The 17,250-nt window shown below is 40.8% G+C and overlaps 1 protein-coding gene across 3 annotated transcripts in view; it reads left to right on the top strand.

The window, feature by feature from the left end:
• The first annotated feature begins 2,513 nt into the window (after nt 1–2,513).
• Nucleotides 2,514–17,250, top strand: part of wfdc1 (WAP four-disulfide core domain 1) — a 47,845-nt gene continuing 33,108 nt past the window's right edge. For all 3 annotated transcript variants that reach the window (XM_078544574.1, XM_078544573.1, XM_078544572.1), the window contains exon 1: nt 2,514–3,012. In XM_078544574.1, coding sequence (XP_078400700.1) covers nt 2,893–3,012 — 120 coding nt within the window. In that variant the 5' untranslated portion in view covers nt 2,514–2,892. The remainder of the gene's footprint in view (nt 3,013–17,250) is intronic.

Raw genomic sequence — 17,250 nt, forward strand, 5'->3', positions numbered from 1 at the left:
TGGGGAGTCAGGTGGTGAGCAATTCTCCCCAGAATTCCAAGCCTCTGACCTGCTCTTGTAGCCACAGTATTTATATGGCTAGTCCAGTTCAGTTTCTGGTCAATGGTAACCCCCAGGCTGCTGATAGTTGGGGATTCAGCAATAGTAATGCCATTGCATGTCAAGGGTAGATTCTCTCTTTTGTTGGAGATGGTCATTGCCTCAGAGAGAAAAAAATCCTCATCGCAGTCTTAAATGGAAGACTCCTAATTTTTTTTAGACTGTGTTCCCTAGTTCAAGACTCCCCCACAAAGAGAAACATTCTTTAATCATCCACCCTATCAGGCCCCCTCAGGACCTTATGTGTTTCAATAAAATCACCTCTCATTCTTCTAAACTCTAATTGATATAGGCCCAATCTGCTCAACCGTTCCTCAAATTAACCCCTTCATCCCAGGAATGAGTCAAGTGAACCTTCTCTGAAGTGTTCCTAATGCAACTATATCTTTTCTTATGCAAGTAGACCAAAGTTGGTGCGGTTTCACCAATGCCCTGTACAGTTGTAGCAACACTTCCTATTTTTGTATTTGATTCTCCTTGCAATAAACACCAACATTTCATTTGCCTTTCTAATTTGCCTGCATATTAACTTTTTGTGATTCATGTACCAGGATAGGCAGGTCCGTCTGTGCTATTGAGTTTTACAGTCTCTTTCCATTTAAGTAATATACTGCTTTTGTATTTGTTATGGCAGTAGGTGGTAAATGCCAAGCTGCTCAAATCCCAGAGGGAAACTTGAAACAGCTGCCACAACTGTTTTGCAATTTGTATTTTATTTCAAGATGCGTGCCTTGAATTCAGCAGTAATAAGTCCACTGAGTCTTAGAGGTTTTTTTTAACAAAAAAATTAAACATTTATTAATAGAAGAAAAGATTTTAAGCACATACATAAATCCACAAATTACTACTATAATAACTCCTAAATCCCCTAATTAATCTAACACCTCTGTTAAAGCAACAGCAAAACAAAATAGATTTCAACAGACCCAGACAAAGCACACATTATCCTGGACAGGGATATTCAAAGTGAGTTTTCTTAACTTCGCTTCCTGTAGACAGCAACTTGATGCAGAGGCTGGAGGCTTTTCACACATGTGTTAGATCTTAGAATGCCTTCTCCCTTACACATAACTTCATCTCTTTTATACATGTTTCTCCCTTTTTAAGATGTAAATTCCATTGTTCCAATATGTCTTTGCAACTTTTCTCATAACATAAATCTTTCATAGTACTCATTATCAGCAACCTTTGGGAAAAACAAACACACTGTTTGGCTTAGCTTCTTATGGCTAAGTGTAACATCTTACCATCTCTTTGAAAGTCAACTGCTCTGGTTTATCTAAATGTTCCTTAAACCTCACCTTCTAAAGCTTCAGCCATGTTTACACATTTAGCATTTCAAACCCAGCTTCCCTCTTGATAAGGCAAAAGCTCCAGACCAGTTGCATCCAATTCAATTAAATCTCCCTCCCCCCAACACATCCACATAGAGAAACTATCCAAACCCCACTATCAACATACCTTCACAATAATATTGTGAAAATTATAAAATGTTCATAACATATTCTTCCTGCCAAAGTGGGCAAGTTCATATTTTCCCACATTACCCTCCATCTACCAAATTTTTTTTTCACGTAAACCAGTCAAGTTTATTATCGAATTTACAGATTAACTCTTGGTTAGGTTAAACTCCTGAACACACATGGGCTCATATTTGAAATGTTAAATGAGTAACTGTTAAGAATTCCAGTGTATATTCATTTCTTCCACTTGTTATTTTCATAATCCCACTGTGAAGCAATGCCTTCAACTGGGTTCATCTGCATGTCCAACATTCTCTTGATCTGCTTTGCCTTCCGTATTTTTGCTCACTCACCTAACCTGTCTATATCCCTTTGTATATCTCTTTACCTCCGCTTGACAACTTACTTTCTTACCAATCTTTGTGTCATCAGCAAATTTAGCAACCATACATTTGGTGCCTCCATTCCAAGCCATTGATATAGACAACTGGCCCATGAATTCACTTGACTTAATTAACAAACTGTTCTTTACAATTAATCCTTGTCGGTCCATTAGGACAGATGCACCATCTGATTGGGGGGAAAGGTCGGAGGAGCTGTAGACAGGATGAGTGACACTTGCATACAGCATCGGTGGGGTATCTGGTTTTTTATTTGACACTGTCAAACGCTGATCTAATTTTTAATCTTTGTTTTCCTGCAATTCCGCCCTCTTTTCTCCCCCACTGCGTTTTTCCTCCAAAAAGTTTTTACCCCGCCCCCCTCCTTTGTCACAATGAAATTAATCCTATTGGAATATAAATATTCGATGCCTGTGAATTTTTACTTCGGATTTATGTTTACAGTCACTTTGTCAAAATTGTTTTATTTTTCCCATACTCCAAGCTGCTTTATTGGGATTTTTACTAACACGGGTCAGCTGCTTATTTTAAACAGCTGTGGGTGAGATGGGGTGCGAGCGAGGGCTTCTAGGCACTCGGATACTGCAGTTTATCTCATCCCTTTTCAAATTGTAATCCGAGAGGCAGTCAGCCGGTGCGTGTGGACAAACCGCCGCATGAGAATACGCTTGCACACATCTAAAAATATCTGGTTAATATTAGGGTAAAGACAGTTAGTGCGTGGAAGGGAGGCGTGAATATCTAATGAAAGAAAAGCGCAAGACTTCACCAGCAGGATCTGCTCTGCACCGTTTTTGTGGCTGGACTCGCTGCTGCAACACTTTTTGCAAGTTTGGCTCCATGAGCTGCTGTTGCTCTTTATCCTAATACACCGCCGCCTGAACGTGTGTGTATGTGTGTGTGTGTGTGGGGAGGGGAACAAATCTCCAATGGATCGCGGTAGAACTTCCCTGCAAAGTTTCCTAGCGGCTGCCCTCCTCTGCTGCTTAGTGCTGCAGCCCCTGCCTGGAGTTACCAAGAGTCTCCGTGTGAAAGGAGATAAATACGATGTGAGTATTTTGTTGTGTAAAGGAGATTGAGGGGGCCCTAAAAGATTATTCCAAATGGGCATTTTGCAGTAAAAAGGTAGCCAGCCGATTTTAATCCCTAGCACATGTTGTTGGGTTGGACTCCTTAAGTCAGGAGGTGAATTGCTGGTGGTGTTTTTAGTTTAGGTCATAAATTAACTTTGGACGAGAAGCAGCTCCTTGCACAAGGCGTTAGCTACAGAAGTACATGTTCTTTCCAAACGGTATCTGGAGGACTGATAGAAATGTTCACATGAGAAGTTATTGGATTCGTGTATAAATATAAATCCGTCATTTTGAATCGGATTAATTAAGCGAGCTACGAAATGCAACGGGTTCACTTTGAGACACTTTTAAACCAAGTACGATAATTCAAGCAGATACATAAACGGATGGTAGACGAGGTGCGCTTGTGTGTGTGAGATGAAAGAGGTGGAGGACTTCAGAAATAGGGAGATTGGTTGGTGGATGAAAGGGCAGACACGTCGACAATCCATGTCCAGCCTCTGTGTATGGAGTCTTGCCATTCACTAGCAGCAGCGACCATCCCAATTAACACTTGACATACCCAGCTTAACTGTGCTGAACTCTTTTAAGTTGTTCTCTGACTGGCAAGACCCCAATACTTTTAAACCACATCAGCTAACTCAACATGGATTGAAGTAACATTCACATGATAAGAGTGTTAAGGATAAGAACCCGAGGATGGAGCAGTTTGATAGGATTTCCGTACAGAAGATTAAATGTTTGCAGGTTTTCAAAAATATAAGTTTGAAAATGAACAGGAGACCTCAGTGACAAGTGGGTGCAAGGGAAGTAATCACGATGGAAGAGAGATTATGATGGTTGGTCAAACAAGGTTCAATTCCTGAGGAATGCGCACATCATTACTAATTGGGTAGTAGAGTGCCGATAGTGCCAGTAATGTTTGGAATAATAAATCTCTTAACATGTCCATTACTGAAGGCCGAATTTGATCTTGACCTGAATTTGTCACATTACATGCTTTGAAAAGCAAACCTCCGCATCCTTCCTTATCTGAACCCACTTCACAGTTAAATGAGTGTGTAGAGGGCAGCTTATGATGGCCAGTGTTTTGTAACAAACTACATCCCAGCGGTGGATTCTAATGGGCTTTCATGCTGGTTACTAAACACTTGGAACTCACCATCACTCATGGAAGTATTCTGTCTGTTCTCTTTTTTGTGAAAAATGATCCGTGGAATGTGAGGCAGCCTCTTGGTGTTATGTCACTTATGTTTATTATTCTTTGTGTTTTTAATTTGTGTGAATTATAACTTCACTGACAAGAGAAATATGCCTTTTTTTTAAAAAATGAATAGATGGACTTACTGTTTTTCATGGACAGAATGAGGACAATAGGGAACAAAGAACAACTTGGTGCCAATTGTGCAATAATTAACATGGAGCTGATTGAGTGAGGATTATATAAAAACTAAGCACAAGGCTGGTAACAGGCAACATGAGTGAATCCATTACAAGTTGCAGTATCTATATTAAGTCCTGCATTCTCCAATGCTCTGCCTCTGTTTCCACCTGGGAGGGACTGCCCCTGGCCTAGTTCCATTCCTATCTATCTAGTCATAGTCAAAAAATCACATTGCTTAACTTCCTGCTCCATTACCTCTGTAGTAACTCAAGGATCTAACCTTTGCCCCTTCCTATTTCTGACCTACCAACTCCTCCCGGCTAACAGGAGAGATGGTGCCGTAATGGTACTATCACTGGACTAGTAATCCAGTGGCCCAGGCTAATGTTCTGGGGACATGGGTTCAAATCCCACCATGGCAGCTAGAGGAATTTCAATTCAATTAATAAATCGAGAGTCTCAGTTTCATGGTGGTCACCATGAAACTATCATTGATCATTTCACTAGCTTTGAAATCTGCTGTCCTTGTGACTCCAGATCCATAGCAATGTGGTTGACTCTTAACTGCCCTCTGGAGTGGTCTAGCAAGCCACTCAGTTCAAGGGCAATTAGGGATTTGCAATAAATGCTGGCCTTTCCAGTAATGCCTGGATCCCATCAGAATAAAGAAAAAAGCATTATCCAAAAACGCAATGCCAAGGGCCACATGTATACCAACGTCACCCAGCTCTGCCTCATCGCCTCCTTCAACCCCTCCATTGCCTTTGATTTGTCATGTTGTTTGTTTGACATCCAGCCTTGGATGAGCAGAAATTTCCTCATATTAAGCTATTTTCTTTGGTCTTCTGTGCAAACTGTGTTTCTGCCATCAACTATCCTCCCTGGTAATTGTCTGAGACTGAACCAGACTGTTCAGAACCTTTGTGTTCTGCAAGACATTGAACTGAGATTCCAACCTGCTATCCTCTCTATCACCAAGACTGCCAACTGCTGCCACCTCCATAATATTGCTTGTCTCTCCCCCTGCCTCAACTTATCCATGTCTTTGTTACCTCTAGGCACTTGTTCTATCAAAATTTGTGATGAAGGATGGACAATAAACACTGGTCTTGCCAGTGACGTGCACACCCTAAGATGTTGAGGACAGCTACACTTACTTATCTGGCATTCAGCTCTTGGGTCCACATTTGGATCAAGGCTGCGATGAGATCTAGTGTGGAATGGTTCCATCAGAACCTGATTGTTGTTGGGGAGGTATCACCTATTAATATTGATATCATACTATTGATAACTGTTTCTATAATAATGATTGGGAGGAGGTTCATATGTTAATTGGGTGGGTTTGATTTATCATTTTTAAAATGATATTTATGGTAAATCACCCACCAACAACCTGTTCAACCTTAAGGTTTTCAGATGAATAATAGCCACTTGGACATTCAACTGTAAGGGGGTCTTGTGAGAAATTTCAAGGAACCAAAACCTTTGTGAGGAGAGGGGGAAACTGGTGAGAAAAAACAATCACAAATTAGGGAACTATGCTACTTCAAAATAGTTCTTAATGTGGGGCGGAATGAAGGTCATTTAAACAAAAAATGATGTATCACTACTTTGGGAGGAAGCAGCTAAGGCAGTCAAAGGATCAACCCACACCTCATACAATTTTTGTAATTGTTAACACTGGCATGGCCTGACAATCCTAATAGTTGTTATCATCATTTCCATGGCCATGAAAGCTCCCATTAATCTCTGTTCCCTGTTAACAAATTATACTCTCAGTAGTAATCCTGGTTAAGTATGTTTAACAGACTGTAGAATGATAATCTTCCTTCCTCTCACTGTATTACTGCCATTGGTAGATTTTAATGCCCTGCTGCTCAGGAAGAATAACATCACTAATTAGAAGGTTCCACAAATATCCCCGTCCTCAATGATGGGGGAGCCCACCACATCAGTGCAAAAGGCAAGGCTGAAGCATTTGCAACAATCTTCAGCCAGAAGTGCTGAGTGGGTGATCCATCTCCGCCACTGCCTCCTGAGGTCCCAGCATCACAGATGCCTGTCTTTGGTCAATTCAATTCAGTCCATGAAATATCAAGAAACAGCTGAAAGCACTGGATACTGCAAAGGATGTTTCCTCTTGTGGCTGAGTCCAGAACTAGGGGGCACTGTTTTAAAATTAGGAGTTGCCCTTTTAGGACAGAGATGAGGAGAATTTTTTTCTTTCAGAGGGTTGTCTGACTTTGGAATTCTCTGCCTCAGAAGGTGGTGGAGGCGGGGTCATTGAATATTTTTAAGGCAGAGGGAGATAGATTCTTGTTAGGCAAGGGAATCAAAGGTTATCGGGGCTAGACGGGAATGTGGAAATCGAAACACGAGATAAGCCATGATCTTATTGAATGGCGGAGTAGGCTTGAGGCACCGAATGATCTACTCCTGTTCCTATTTCTTATGTTCTTACATTCTTATGCTATGGGCCCTGACAACATTCCAGTAATAGTACTGCATACTTGTGCTCCGGAACTAGCTGTGCCCTTAGCCAAACTGTTCCAGTACAGCTACAACATTTGCATCTACCTGGCAATGTGAAAAATTGCCCAGGTATGTCCTGTTCAGAAAATGGACAAATCCAACCTGGCCAATTATAGCCCCATCAGTCTACTCTCGACCATCAGCAAAGCGATGGAAAGTGTCATCAATAGTGCTATCAAGCAGCACTTATTCAAAAACAACCTGCTCACTGATGCTTAGTTCGGGTTCCGCCAGGGTCACTCAGCTCCTGACCTCATTACAGCCTTAGTCGAAAAATGGACAAAAGAGCTGAACTCGAGAGGTGAGGTGAGAGTGATTGCCTTTGACGTGAAGGCTGCATTTGACTGATTGCAGCATCAAGGAGCCCTAGCAAAACTGGAGTCAATGGGAATCAGGAGGAAAGCTCTCCACTGGTTGGAGTCATACCTAACACAAAGAAAGATGGTTGTGGTTGTTGAAGGCCAATAATCTTAGTTCTAGGATTTCACTGCAGGAGTTCCTCCGGGTCGTGTCCTAGGCCCAACCATCTTTAGCTGCGTTATCAATTACCTTACCATCGTAAGGTCAGAAGAGGAGATGTTCCTTGATTGTGCAATGTTCAGCACCATTCATGACTCCTCAGATACTGAAGCAGAGTGTACATTTGCAGCAAGCTCTGGGCAACGTTCAGACCAGGCTGATAAGTAGCAAGTAACATTGCCTAGCACTTATGTGGCACGAATGACCATCAACCAATGAAGAGCGAATTCAACCATCTCCCTTTGATATTTAATGGCATTACTATTGCTGAATCCCCCACTATCAATATCCTGGGGGTCACCATTGACCAGCAGTTGAACTGGGCTAGCCATATAAATACTGTGGCTACGAGAGCAGGTCAAAGGCTGGGAATTCTGTGGCGAGTAACCCACCATCTGACTCCCCAAAGCCAGCCCACCATCTACACGAGACAAGTCAGGAGTGTGATGGAATACTCTCCACTTGCCTGACTGAGTGCAGCCCCATCAACACTCAAGAAGCTCAACGCCATCCAAAACAAAGCAGCCCGCTTGATTGGCATCCCATCCACCACCTCCAGCATCCACTCCCTGCACCGCCGATGCACAGTGGCAGCAGTGTGTACCATCTACAAAATGCAGTGCAGCAGCTCACCACGGCTCCTTCTAAACCCGTGACTTCTACCACCTAGAAGGACAAGGGCAGCAGATGCATGAAAACACCACTTGCAAGCTCCCCTCCAAGGCATACACCATCCTTACTGGGAACTCTCACTGTTCCTTCACTGTCACTTGGTCAAAATCCTGGAACTCCCTCCCAAACAGCACTGTGGGTGTATCTACACCAAATGGACTAAGCAGTTCGAGAAGGCAGCTCACCACTACCTTCTCGAGGGCAATTAGGGATGGGCAATAAAAATGCTATTATGATATGGCAGGTGACATTTGCCAGGCTGACCAAATACACAAGCAAAACTTGGCCATGCTATCACAATGATTTTGCAACTTGTATTTATTATGAGATGGCTTGTGCACTGAAGTCAGAAGTAATGAGTCCACTACCACCTTTAGAGATTTTAAAGATTAAATTAAAACATTTATTAGCAAAACAAGAAAAAACTTAAACACACACACAAGATTACAGTTACACAGTTATAACAGTTCCCAAAATTTCTCCTTCACCAGACTCTCAACTACATACCCCCTTTAAGGCAACAGTCTAAATAGATTTTGAATTTATAAAGTCATCCAGCAATATTACCACAAGCACTCACTGGAAAGTTGAATTCAAAGGCTTTTAACACAACTTTGGTTACTGGAACAGCAAAGTTCTGCAGGGTGGCTAGAGGCTTTTTCCCCAAATCTGTTTCACATGGTTCCCCATTCAAGATCTCTCTCAGCCACACTTCTCACGGCCTTCCATCCTCCTTGAAATATATTTCCCTCTTTTTGATCTGTAAATCCCATTGTTTCCTCTTGTCTTTAGAAGTTACTTTTCCCAGAATATAACAAACTTTCATGTTATCATTATGGCAGCACTTTTGGGGAAAATAAATGTAATCATTTTGCTTTACTTATCTTATCATGTCCCTTTGAAAATCAAACACTTCTCCACTTATCTAAAAATGCAAATTCTATTCACACCGTCTCTGCTGAGACCTTGTCCTAGCTTATTTATCTCCATTTCAAATGCCTGTTTTACACCTCACTTCTTTGATAATTTAAACATTGCAATCTAATTGTCTCTAGTTTAATTAAATTAGAGACACACACACGCCTGCTGTAATGTATCCCAGAATAATATTAGAAAAAATATGATAGTTCCTTGGCAGCTGGCCTAGCCAGTGATGCCAACAACCCATGAAAGAATTTTAAAAATTGAATATCACCCATTGTCATCCCATCTTGGGCAATCTGCCTGCCAGTTTTCAATGTGTGCCAGTATCAGGCAAGAACTCTTGCTGTCAGCATCTACTTGGAATCAGGATGATTTCATGAACTACAGACCTTGATTGGCACAGGGCTCATCTGAATCCTTGTCCTATGTTAGCTGCAGGTGCTGGATGTGCAAGTGAGGACATCTTAACTACAAATATATCAACAAACACAAACTATGAACTTTAGCAAATAAACAGAATTAAAAGGGAAGGTAAATGCGAAAGCATAGCTATTTACTGAGGGGCTACAGTTATGTGCATAGATTGGAAAAGTTGGGGTTCCTCCTTAGAGAAGGTTGAGAGAAGATTTAATATTGTGATGGGTCTAGATAGAATACATAAAGTAATTGGCAAAAAAATCAAAGGCAACAGGTGAAAAACTTCTTAATGCAGCAAGTGTTAATGATCTGGAATGCACTTCGTGAAAAGGTGGTGAAGGCAGTATCAGTTGTGGCTTTTGACGGAATTTGTTAAGCACCTAAAAGGAAAATATTTTCAGGGTTATGGAAAAAGCGTGGGGAACTGAGTCAAGCTAAAATATTCAAGCGAGGAGCTCAACAGGCTGAATAGCTCCTTGTGTTGTGACCATTCAATGACTATCAGTACAGGTTCTACCTTGAATGCAGATGACAGAGTAGATATGCTGAGGAGCATTGGTCAGGGTGTAACCTTAGAACAGGGAACTTGCGTGCCAGTCGCATTGTCGCAACAGATAACGGCTTTTGGGGGTGGGGGGTAGAAAGCGAAATTCTTTCTTGCTTGGTCCCCATGATAAAGCTATTGATAGAAACTTGAATACAATGTGTTTATAATGCCTCTTAAAGCTACCCTGAAATACATAGGTGAAGTTGTAGAAGTCCAGATCATGACCATTTTTAAAGTAAAAACTTGAACCACGGTCTTTCAATGAGCTGCAAATTGTCAAACAGTGAGTTTCAATTTGCATATTAAATTAGAGGTTTTTAAAAGTTCCTAATGGACTGAATGTTAGAGAGCTACACCTTTAGATCAAAGCAATGGAGTCTTTCAGAAATGTTATTTGTCTGGTGCATTTCCTTCCAGCAAAAGGATTATCCTGTATCATTTGTCATTCTGAAGTCTGCAGTTGCCTGAGTTGAGTTTTCAGAATAGGTAATGACAACCTGCACTTAAAATGTTACTGTATATGTAAGTACAATAGACAGTTCAGTAACAAAATAATTTGGAAGTACGATTTGCATCCTTTAAAATCATGAGTGTCGTAATCCTCAGGAGATATACTAAGAGTGGCTAAGGTCAAAGTAAATGGAAACCATGAGTAATTATTCTAAATGTAAACTATCCGCTCTTAGAGATGTTCTGTTCAGCCGTTTTCTATTTATCTAATTTACTTGGTAATTTCAACTGGTGGTCCATCCTCCAAGAAATACCCAGTTGCAGTTAGATTTAAAAAGACACAAAATACATACACAATCGGTAATCAGTGTGAAATCAGAGCAAAGAGACTGACATTAATTATGCACTGTTAACATGATCTAGGGTGTCTGATTGTTGTCACAGAAGCATTTTCAATAAATATTGGAAAGATGACTTCTGGAGTTAAAAGCAAAAAACTGCAGATGCTGGAAATCCAAAACAAAAATAAAAATACCTGGAAAAACTCAGCGAGTTTGGCAGCATCTGCGGAGAGGAACACAGTTAACGTTCCGAGTCTGTATGACTCTTCAACAGAACTAAGTAAAAATAGAAAATGAGTTAAATGACTTCTGGAGTTAAACTGGCCAGGATTTTCCACCTTTCTTGAGTGCCCACCTATTTTTATTATCGGCCGCATGTTTGTAATATTTAAGTTCCAGAGTTGCATCATCTTACATATTGTTATTTTGAATGGTGGAGGAGGCTCAAAGGGCTGAATGACCTATTCCTGCTCCAAAGTTCTTTGTTCCTTTTATTAATGTCATATCAGCATTGGGAACCTGGGCACCTTTTGCTCCTGATGTCCAGTATTGCAGTGATGGTGGAGAAAGGGAGGTGGGGGGGGTGATTGATTGCATCAGCTTAAATGCAATTTTAATTATTTTTAGCAAAAAAAATTCAACCAACGACATAGATGATGCCAGCCAACCTCTTAACCCCTCCCTCTTCCCCCTACTCTGGCCTCCACCGTTTGAATACTGATACTAACAGAAAAGCCATGGGGTGTATTTTTCACAACCAATTTGTTTAATGACATTTCATGAACCTCTTTCTGGAAGGCCACATTAATTACATCTGTAGCAGATGCCCTGTCTGTAGTTTCCATTATTCTCTAAAAAAAAACATCTGCCAGGTAAGTCTTACCCAGTTCATGGTGATTTCTTATCTGTCTATGTCTTTCTAAGTATTTATTTTAACTCTAATTATTTCCTTTGATTATTTCCCTCCAATTGGCAAAAAATGTTTGAGCTGAACTAAATAGTTGCTAATTATGTGGATTTCCTTCTTTTATGGACAGAAGTGTAACAATTTGCCTGCAATCCTTCAGAATATATTCTAATTAAAGAATTTTGAAAAATCTTGGTTAGTCTCTCCCTTTCTTCCACTCTAACTTGTACTTATGCTGCTAATGACTGTAAAACAACATATGTCCATTTTAAGATCTTTTAAGTGTAGAATAATTTAATGAGCAGTTTAATGCCTGTTGTAGGCCAAAAATGGATCTTCAGTGGTGTTGCTCATAGTAAGTTAGAGGATAGACTCAAACTTCAATAACAATGGTCTCCTGACGGTACCAGGTATACTTACGTGAGCCCAAACCAACATGTCTCAGTGCCTTTAGAAACATATGAACATATACAGGATCAACAGTTTGTATCATTGGGCTTGTCCTTTTTGCCTTTTGGATCATTCAATAGACCTGTTTGTCAAAAATGTATTTATCACCCCTTACAATTTATTAAGATCCTAGACTTCTACTCCCTCCCTGGATAGACAGTTCCACATGTTCACTACCCACTGCATGAAGTTATATCTTTTCCTACTTAAAATGAATCCATGTTTCCTTGGGTGGAACTTTCAACTTCACTGGGGGTTAAAATGGGCGATATACAATTGGGCAGGGAGTATAATGGGCAGCCAGTTTCCTTTTTCATTGTCGTAATTTTTTACAGCCATGCAGAAGTTTAATGTGCCACCGCTGGCCTTTGGGCTTATCTTGATATTGAATTAGGTTTTGCTGTGGCAAGGCAATTATTATTAATTAGATTTGCTCCTGTACCATCAGCTCAAAACAGTTTTACCTGCTAAATTGCTGAAAGTGTAAGCTCAAAGCAGTGCAGTGAGGGGAAATGCTGTATTTGGGATCTGAGTGAACAAGATAGCTCCTTTACAATCAGATTGAAGGACTGAGAAATAAACTGCAGAAGGGTGTGCAAACTAATGCGAGTGAAATCAATGTCAGAAGGAGGGTGAAAGAAAGAAAGAAAATCAGAAAACAGAAACTGGAATTGAGCCCACAATCAGATCAACCATAATCTTATCAAATAGGGAAACGGCTTTGAGGGGCTGAATGTACCCCTGTTCCTAATTTATATGTGCATGTGTAAATGCTGGAAATATTCAGCACATTAGGCTGCATCTGTGCAGGGAAAGACAGATTGGATTACAAGGGAAGTGAAAATATTAAAGTAATTATTTAAAATTTCAACAGAAATTTATACCTACCCGAATGAATGGCACTCCACACTTGTAGTCACTCTTCAGTGCCAGGTAAGTTGATTTGGGAGTACTTAACAATGATCATACCTTTTTAAAGAGTATTTGTGCTTGAAGTGCCAAGATTTAACTTTCTATGGTGGGTTTAGTTCAATTCTACCAAACAAATATAGCAACTTCATGGCATTTAATATATGTCAGTGATGATTGCTGTTTTCATGAAGTGAACCGTGGAACCACACAACTCGTAAGGCATAAAACTTGCATTGTAATTTTTTTTCAAGTGTGACACTTGAAGATGTGAGGTCATGTTAAACATAATTTTTATTCTAATTATATTCATCACTGATGAGCTGTCAGTGAATGAATAGCAGCAAATCCATTTTTGTCTCTTCCTTTGAAAGCTTGTGTTAAGGTTCTCTCTACAGCCACTGAACTTAATATCCAAGTAACCCACAGTAAATTCAAGGACTGGTATAATAAAAGGAGTCTTAAGACATTTCTTGGTAATGTTTATAGTAGTTTATGACGGAAACTCTGTTTAGAAAATAACTTTTATTCCTGAAAAGAACTTCCCTTTGATGTTTACAGTGTTGTGCTGAAATGCTGGGACATTAACTTAGGAAGTCCCGAAAATGCTGCAGCATGCTGGTCTCCATTCATTCTTTCTCCAAAGGAAACGTTCTAATCATTATCACTCAAGCATGCAGTTTCCTCCATTCCTTCCTGTCGCTCCTCACTTGGCTCCTAAAATGTAATTTTTCAATTCAGAAGTTTTCAAAGGGAGTGGGGTTGAACCACAAATTCTCTCATTCAGAGGCAGGGGAGTCACCACTTCAAAACAACCAATAACTGCGTTTTCCCTGGGTAATTAAGAAATACAGAGCTCTTTTGAATTTTAATTGTTCAGTCACATACTTGCCTGTATAACAGCAGTCACCGTACTCCTAAGAATAACTCCTCTTGTGAAGTCCTTTGAAATGTTTCTGCTACAGTTAGGACTACTTCACAATACTTTACTGACGCATGCTGCAAGAGTTTGCTTGCCTTAGGCAAAGTCATACTATGTACCAACTGAAACGTAACCCTACATTTTAAGTCCCTGTTGCCACTGAAGAGATTTGCCTACAACCAGTGCAAATCAGAAATTCTGCCATGCACATCACACAATTTTCCAATGACAAAAAGGCATCTTAACAATATGAAGGGCAGGCTTGGGTTCTAACCTGCCAAAGGGGTGAGGATCCCAACAGCGGTGTAGGCTTGTAAAATTCAGCCTCACTCACCAGCACCCGCCCCCACCCATGTGAAAAGTTCTGCGATGGTACTGCCACAGGATGAGCAATGAGCCCGTACACTGATCAGGTGAGCATTAGTAGTAGTGTATGTTTTTCATAGTCGAAGGTGACCTTGACCTCAGCTAGAATTAATTTAAGTTTCAGATGTGATATGTTTGAAGGTGACTGATCACAAAAAGATCTGTTGCCTGTTGGACACTTTTTTTTTGTTGGTGCCATGGAGGTGATTGCAGCACTGCACAACTTACAAAGCTCAGGTTTTCTGTTGATCGTTGGAAGTCTGTCCTCTTCATAGGAGGTGGCACCTTTGCTGATGAGACTGTGCCATATTGAGCGAAACTGTGTGAAATTCTCCCATGTCTTAAGGGCGATGTTGAAATTTTTTAGTGAGACCTTCATTGTGTCCTTGAAGTGTTTTATTTCAATCCTCATTGTGAACATTTCCCTTCAATTAACTCACTGTTCAAGAACACTTTTTAGCAAGCGCTCATTTAGGCACTCTGGCAATGTGTCCTGCCCACTTATCTGAGCTCTCCTCAGCAGTGTGTGGATGCTATGCATGTTGGTCAGGAGAGAATCTCCGTATTAGGCACCTTGTCTTGCCATCTGATCTTGAATAGTCTCTGCAGGTCATGTGAAGGTGGTGTAGCTTGTTTGCGTGCCTGGGCTAAATAGTCCACATCTCACAAGCATACAAGAGTGTGGGAAGGACAGCTGCTCTGTATGCCCTCAGTTTCGTTTGGAGACTAATTCCTCTTCACTCCCGGACAGTTTTTCATAGCTCGCCTCAGGCGTTGGCTTAGTCGTCAGTGAGAACTGCTCTGGAGAGAATGCTGCTGAGGTTAGACTGTTGGTATTGACTGGAATTGTCATGTACAGTGATGCAAATGTTCAACCATCTTAAGAACTTGTCAAGAAATAGGAACTTTACAAATCCTGACATGCCCAGGGGTTTCCCCATTGTGTGTGAATTGGCAGTGGGCTGCACATGTGCAGTTCAGCACAGACATCTTCGGGGCAGGGGCAAGTGCCCAGGGTGCCTGCATGTGGGAAAAATGATGTGAAATTCTGATCACCGGACCCAGGAGTCGAACACTGCAATGAGAGGAGTCCTGGGACAGGGAGTGGTCCCAGAGAGAGAGAGAGAGAGAGGTAGTGGACCAGGGAAGGAACCACCAGGAGGAAACCACCGGAAAGAACCACCAGCACCAAGAGAACCCACTGGAGAAAGGAGCAAAGAAAGAGCCTTCAAGCAGTAAAAGTGCTGCGGTTGATAGGCTTCGAGTAGTGAGGGCTCAGGGGTAGCCCCGGAGGGGCTGAGAGGGCCGGAGGGGCAAAGGTAGTGCTTTGGAGCAGTAGTGTTCTGTTTGACGTGGCTGAGGAGCTGAAGTCATGCCTGAGAGTTGGGGTTGGAGTACAGACTGGGGAATCCAGGGGAACGTAGTCTCGGGAGACGAGATTGAAACTCTGGGAAGTGAGCAGCTGTTGAGGCAGTCCAAGCCGGAGCAACTTTCAGGGGGAATTCAGAGACTAGATCTTTGAACGAGAAGACTGGAAATCCCTTGTGGAGGAGGCAGAGTTTTAACAAGATTGTGTAACTTTCAGTGGATACTGACATCTGGGTGAGTTGCTGAGAAATCGATAGGATCTGTCTTGGTTATATCTGCGATTTATTGTTCAATTATGGTGCGTTTGACCACGGTTTGCCTGTTAATTCACATATACCTCATGTTAATTCTGAATGTTAGAATAAAGATAGATATTGTAAATTGTTTACATTTTTTTGACTTTGTAGAGTGAAGTTTATTTATTTGTCCAAAAACTGTGGAAGCTTGTGGCTTTATTCCCTTAGTACGTACCTGAGATCTCGAACTTTGTCTACTTTAAACAAAAAAGTTACTGGTCCTAAACTGCATCATACCAAATATTTGTGGATCTGGTCTGGGATTATACATTATTTTTTAATTCAATCAGTGGCTTTCGGCCATTAAACATGTAAAGTCATTTTTGATATAAAGCATGGCTTCACAACACCATAATAAGATGAATGGAGATATTACTCACATGGTTCCTATGGGCCAGCCAGGTCTTTAGAAGGTGAAACAGGGCAAATGGGCCAATAAGTCGCCAGAAAAAAAATATTTCATTGCATATTTTCTTATAATCTAAACTAGATGATGCAATTTTTGTTACACCAGAGGACTTTATACCTAAAGCTGAGAGGTTGGAAGCAGCATCAGTTCAGTTGGATCCGTTGTTCTCTGCCTTTTATTTGTGTGCATCTTTCACTTGATCTAGGTTGACTTCTCAGTCCTGCAGAAGGGATGAGGAAAAACATGGAACAGAGAGTACCTTGTCTTTTAACTATTTATGGCTGTACTTTCAAACAATGAGCAGAAAAACTGTCTATAAGCATTCATTAAATCCATGCATTAATATAGAGGAAAAAGATGTTAATGACTGTTGGTCACTGGTTCTTATTACTCTGAATTCTTAATCAGAGTGCTGGTTATCTTTTGTCATACAATGGCTGAAAACGGAAACACACAAACAGTAAAATCTCAGCTAAATAGAAATAAGAAAATCCTAATTTCGGAACACAAAACTCAATACCATGAAATGTAAGTCACTGAATATGCATGAGGTACCTGTAGACTGATTTGAATTTCTTTTAGACTTACGCAAAACCAAAATAGCTAGTCACCATGAAACGTATCAGCACAAAAGAAGTTATTTCAGTTATATTATGCCCTTTTGAAATGGCTGAGATTATAGATCTAGTTAAAATAATTAACATTTTTACATTGATAAAAATGTCGTGTCCAAACACACTGTTTCTTATCAGCTGCACGTTGTCAACAATGAAATTTTGACCCCACAGTCGAAATCCAATA

This window comes from Cetorhinus maximus, chromosome 6, assembly GCF_964194155.1.
Source record: "Cetorhinus maximus chromosome 6, sCetMax3.hap1.1, whole genome shotgun sequence".
Lineage (NCBI taxonomy): Eukaryota > Metazoa > Chordata > Chondrichthyes > Lamniformes > Cetorhinidae > Cetorhinus > Cetorhinus maximus.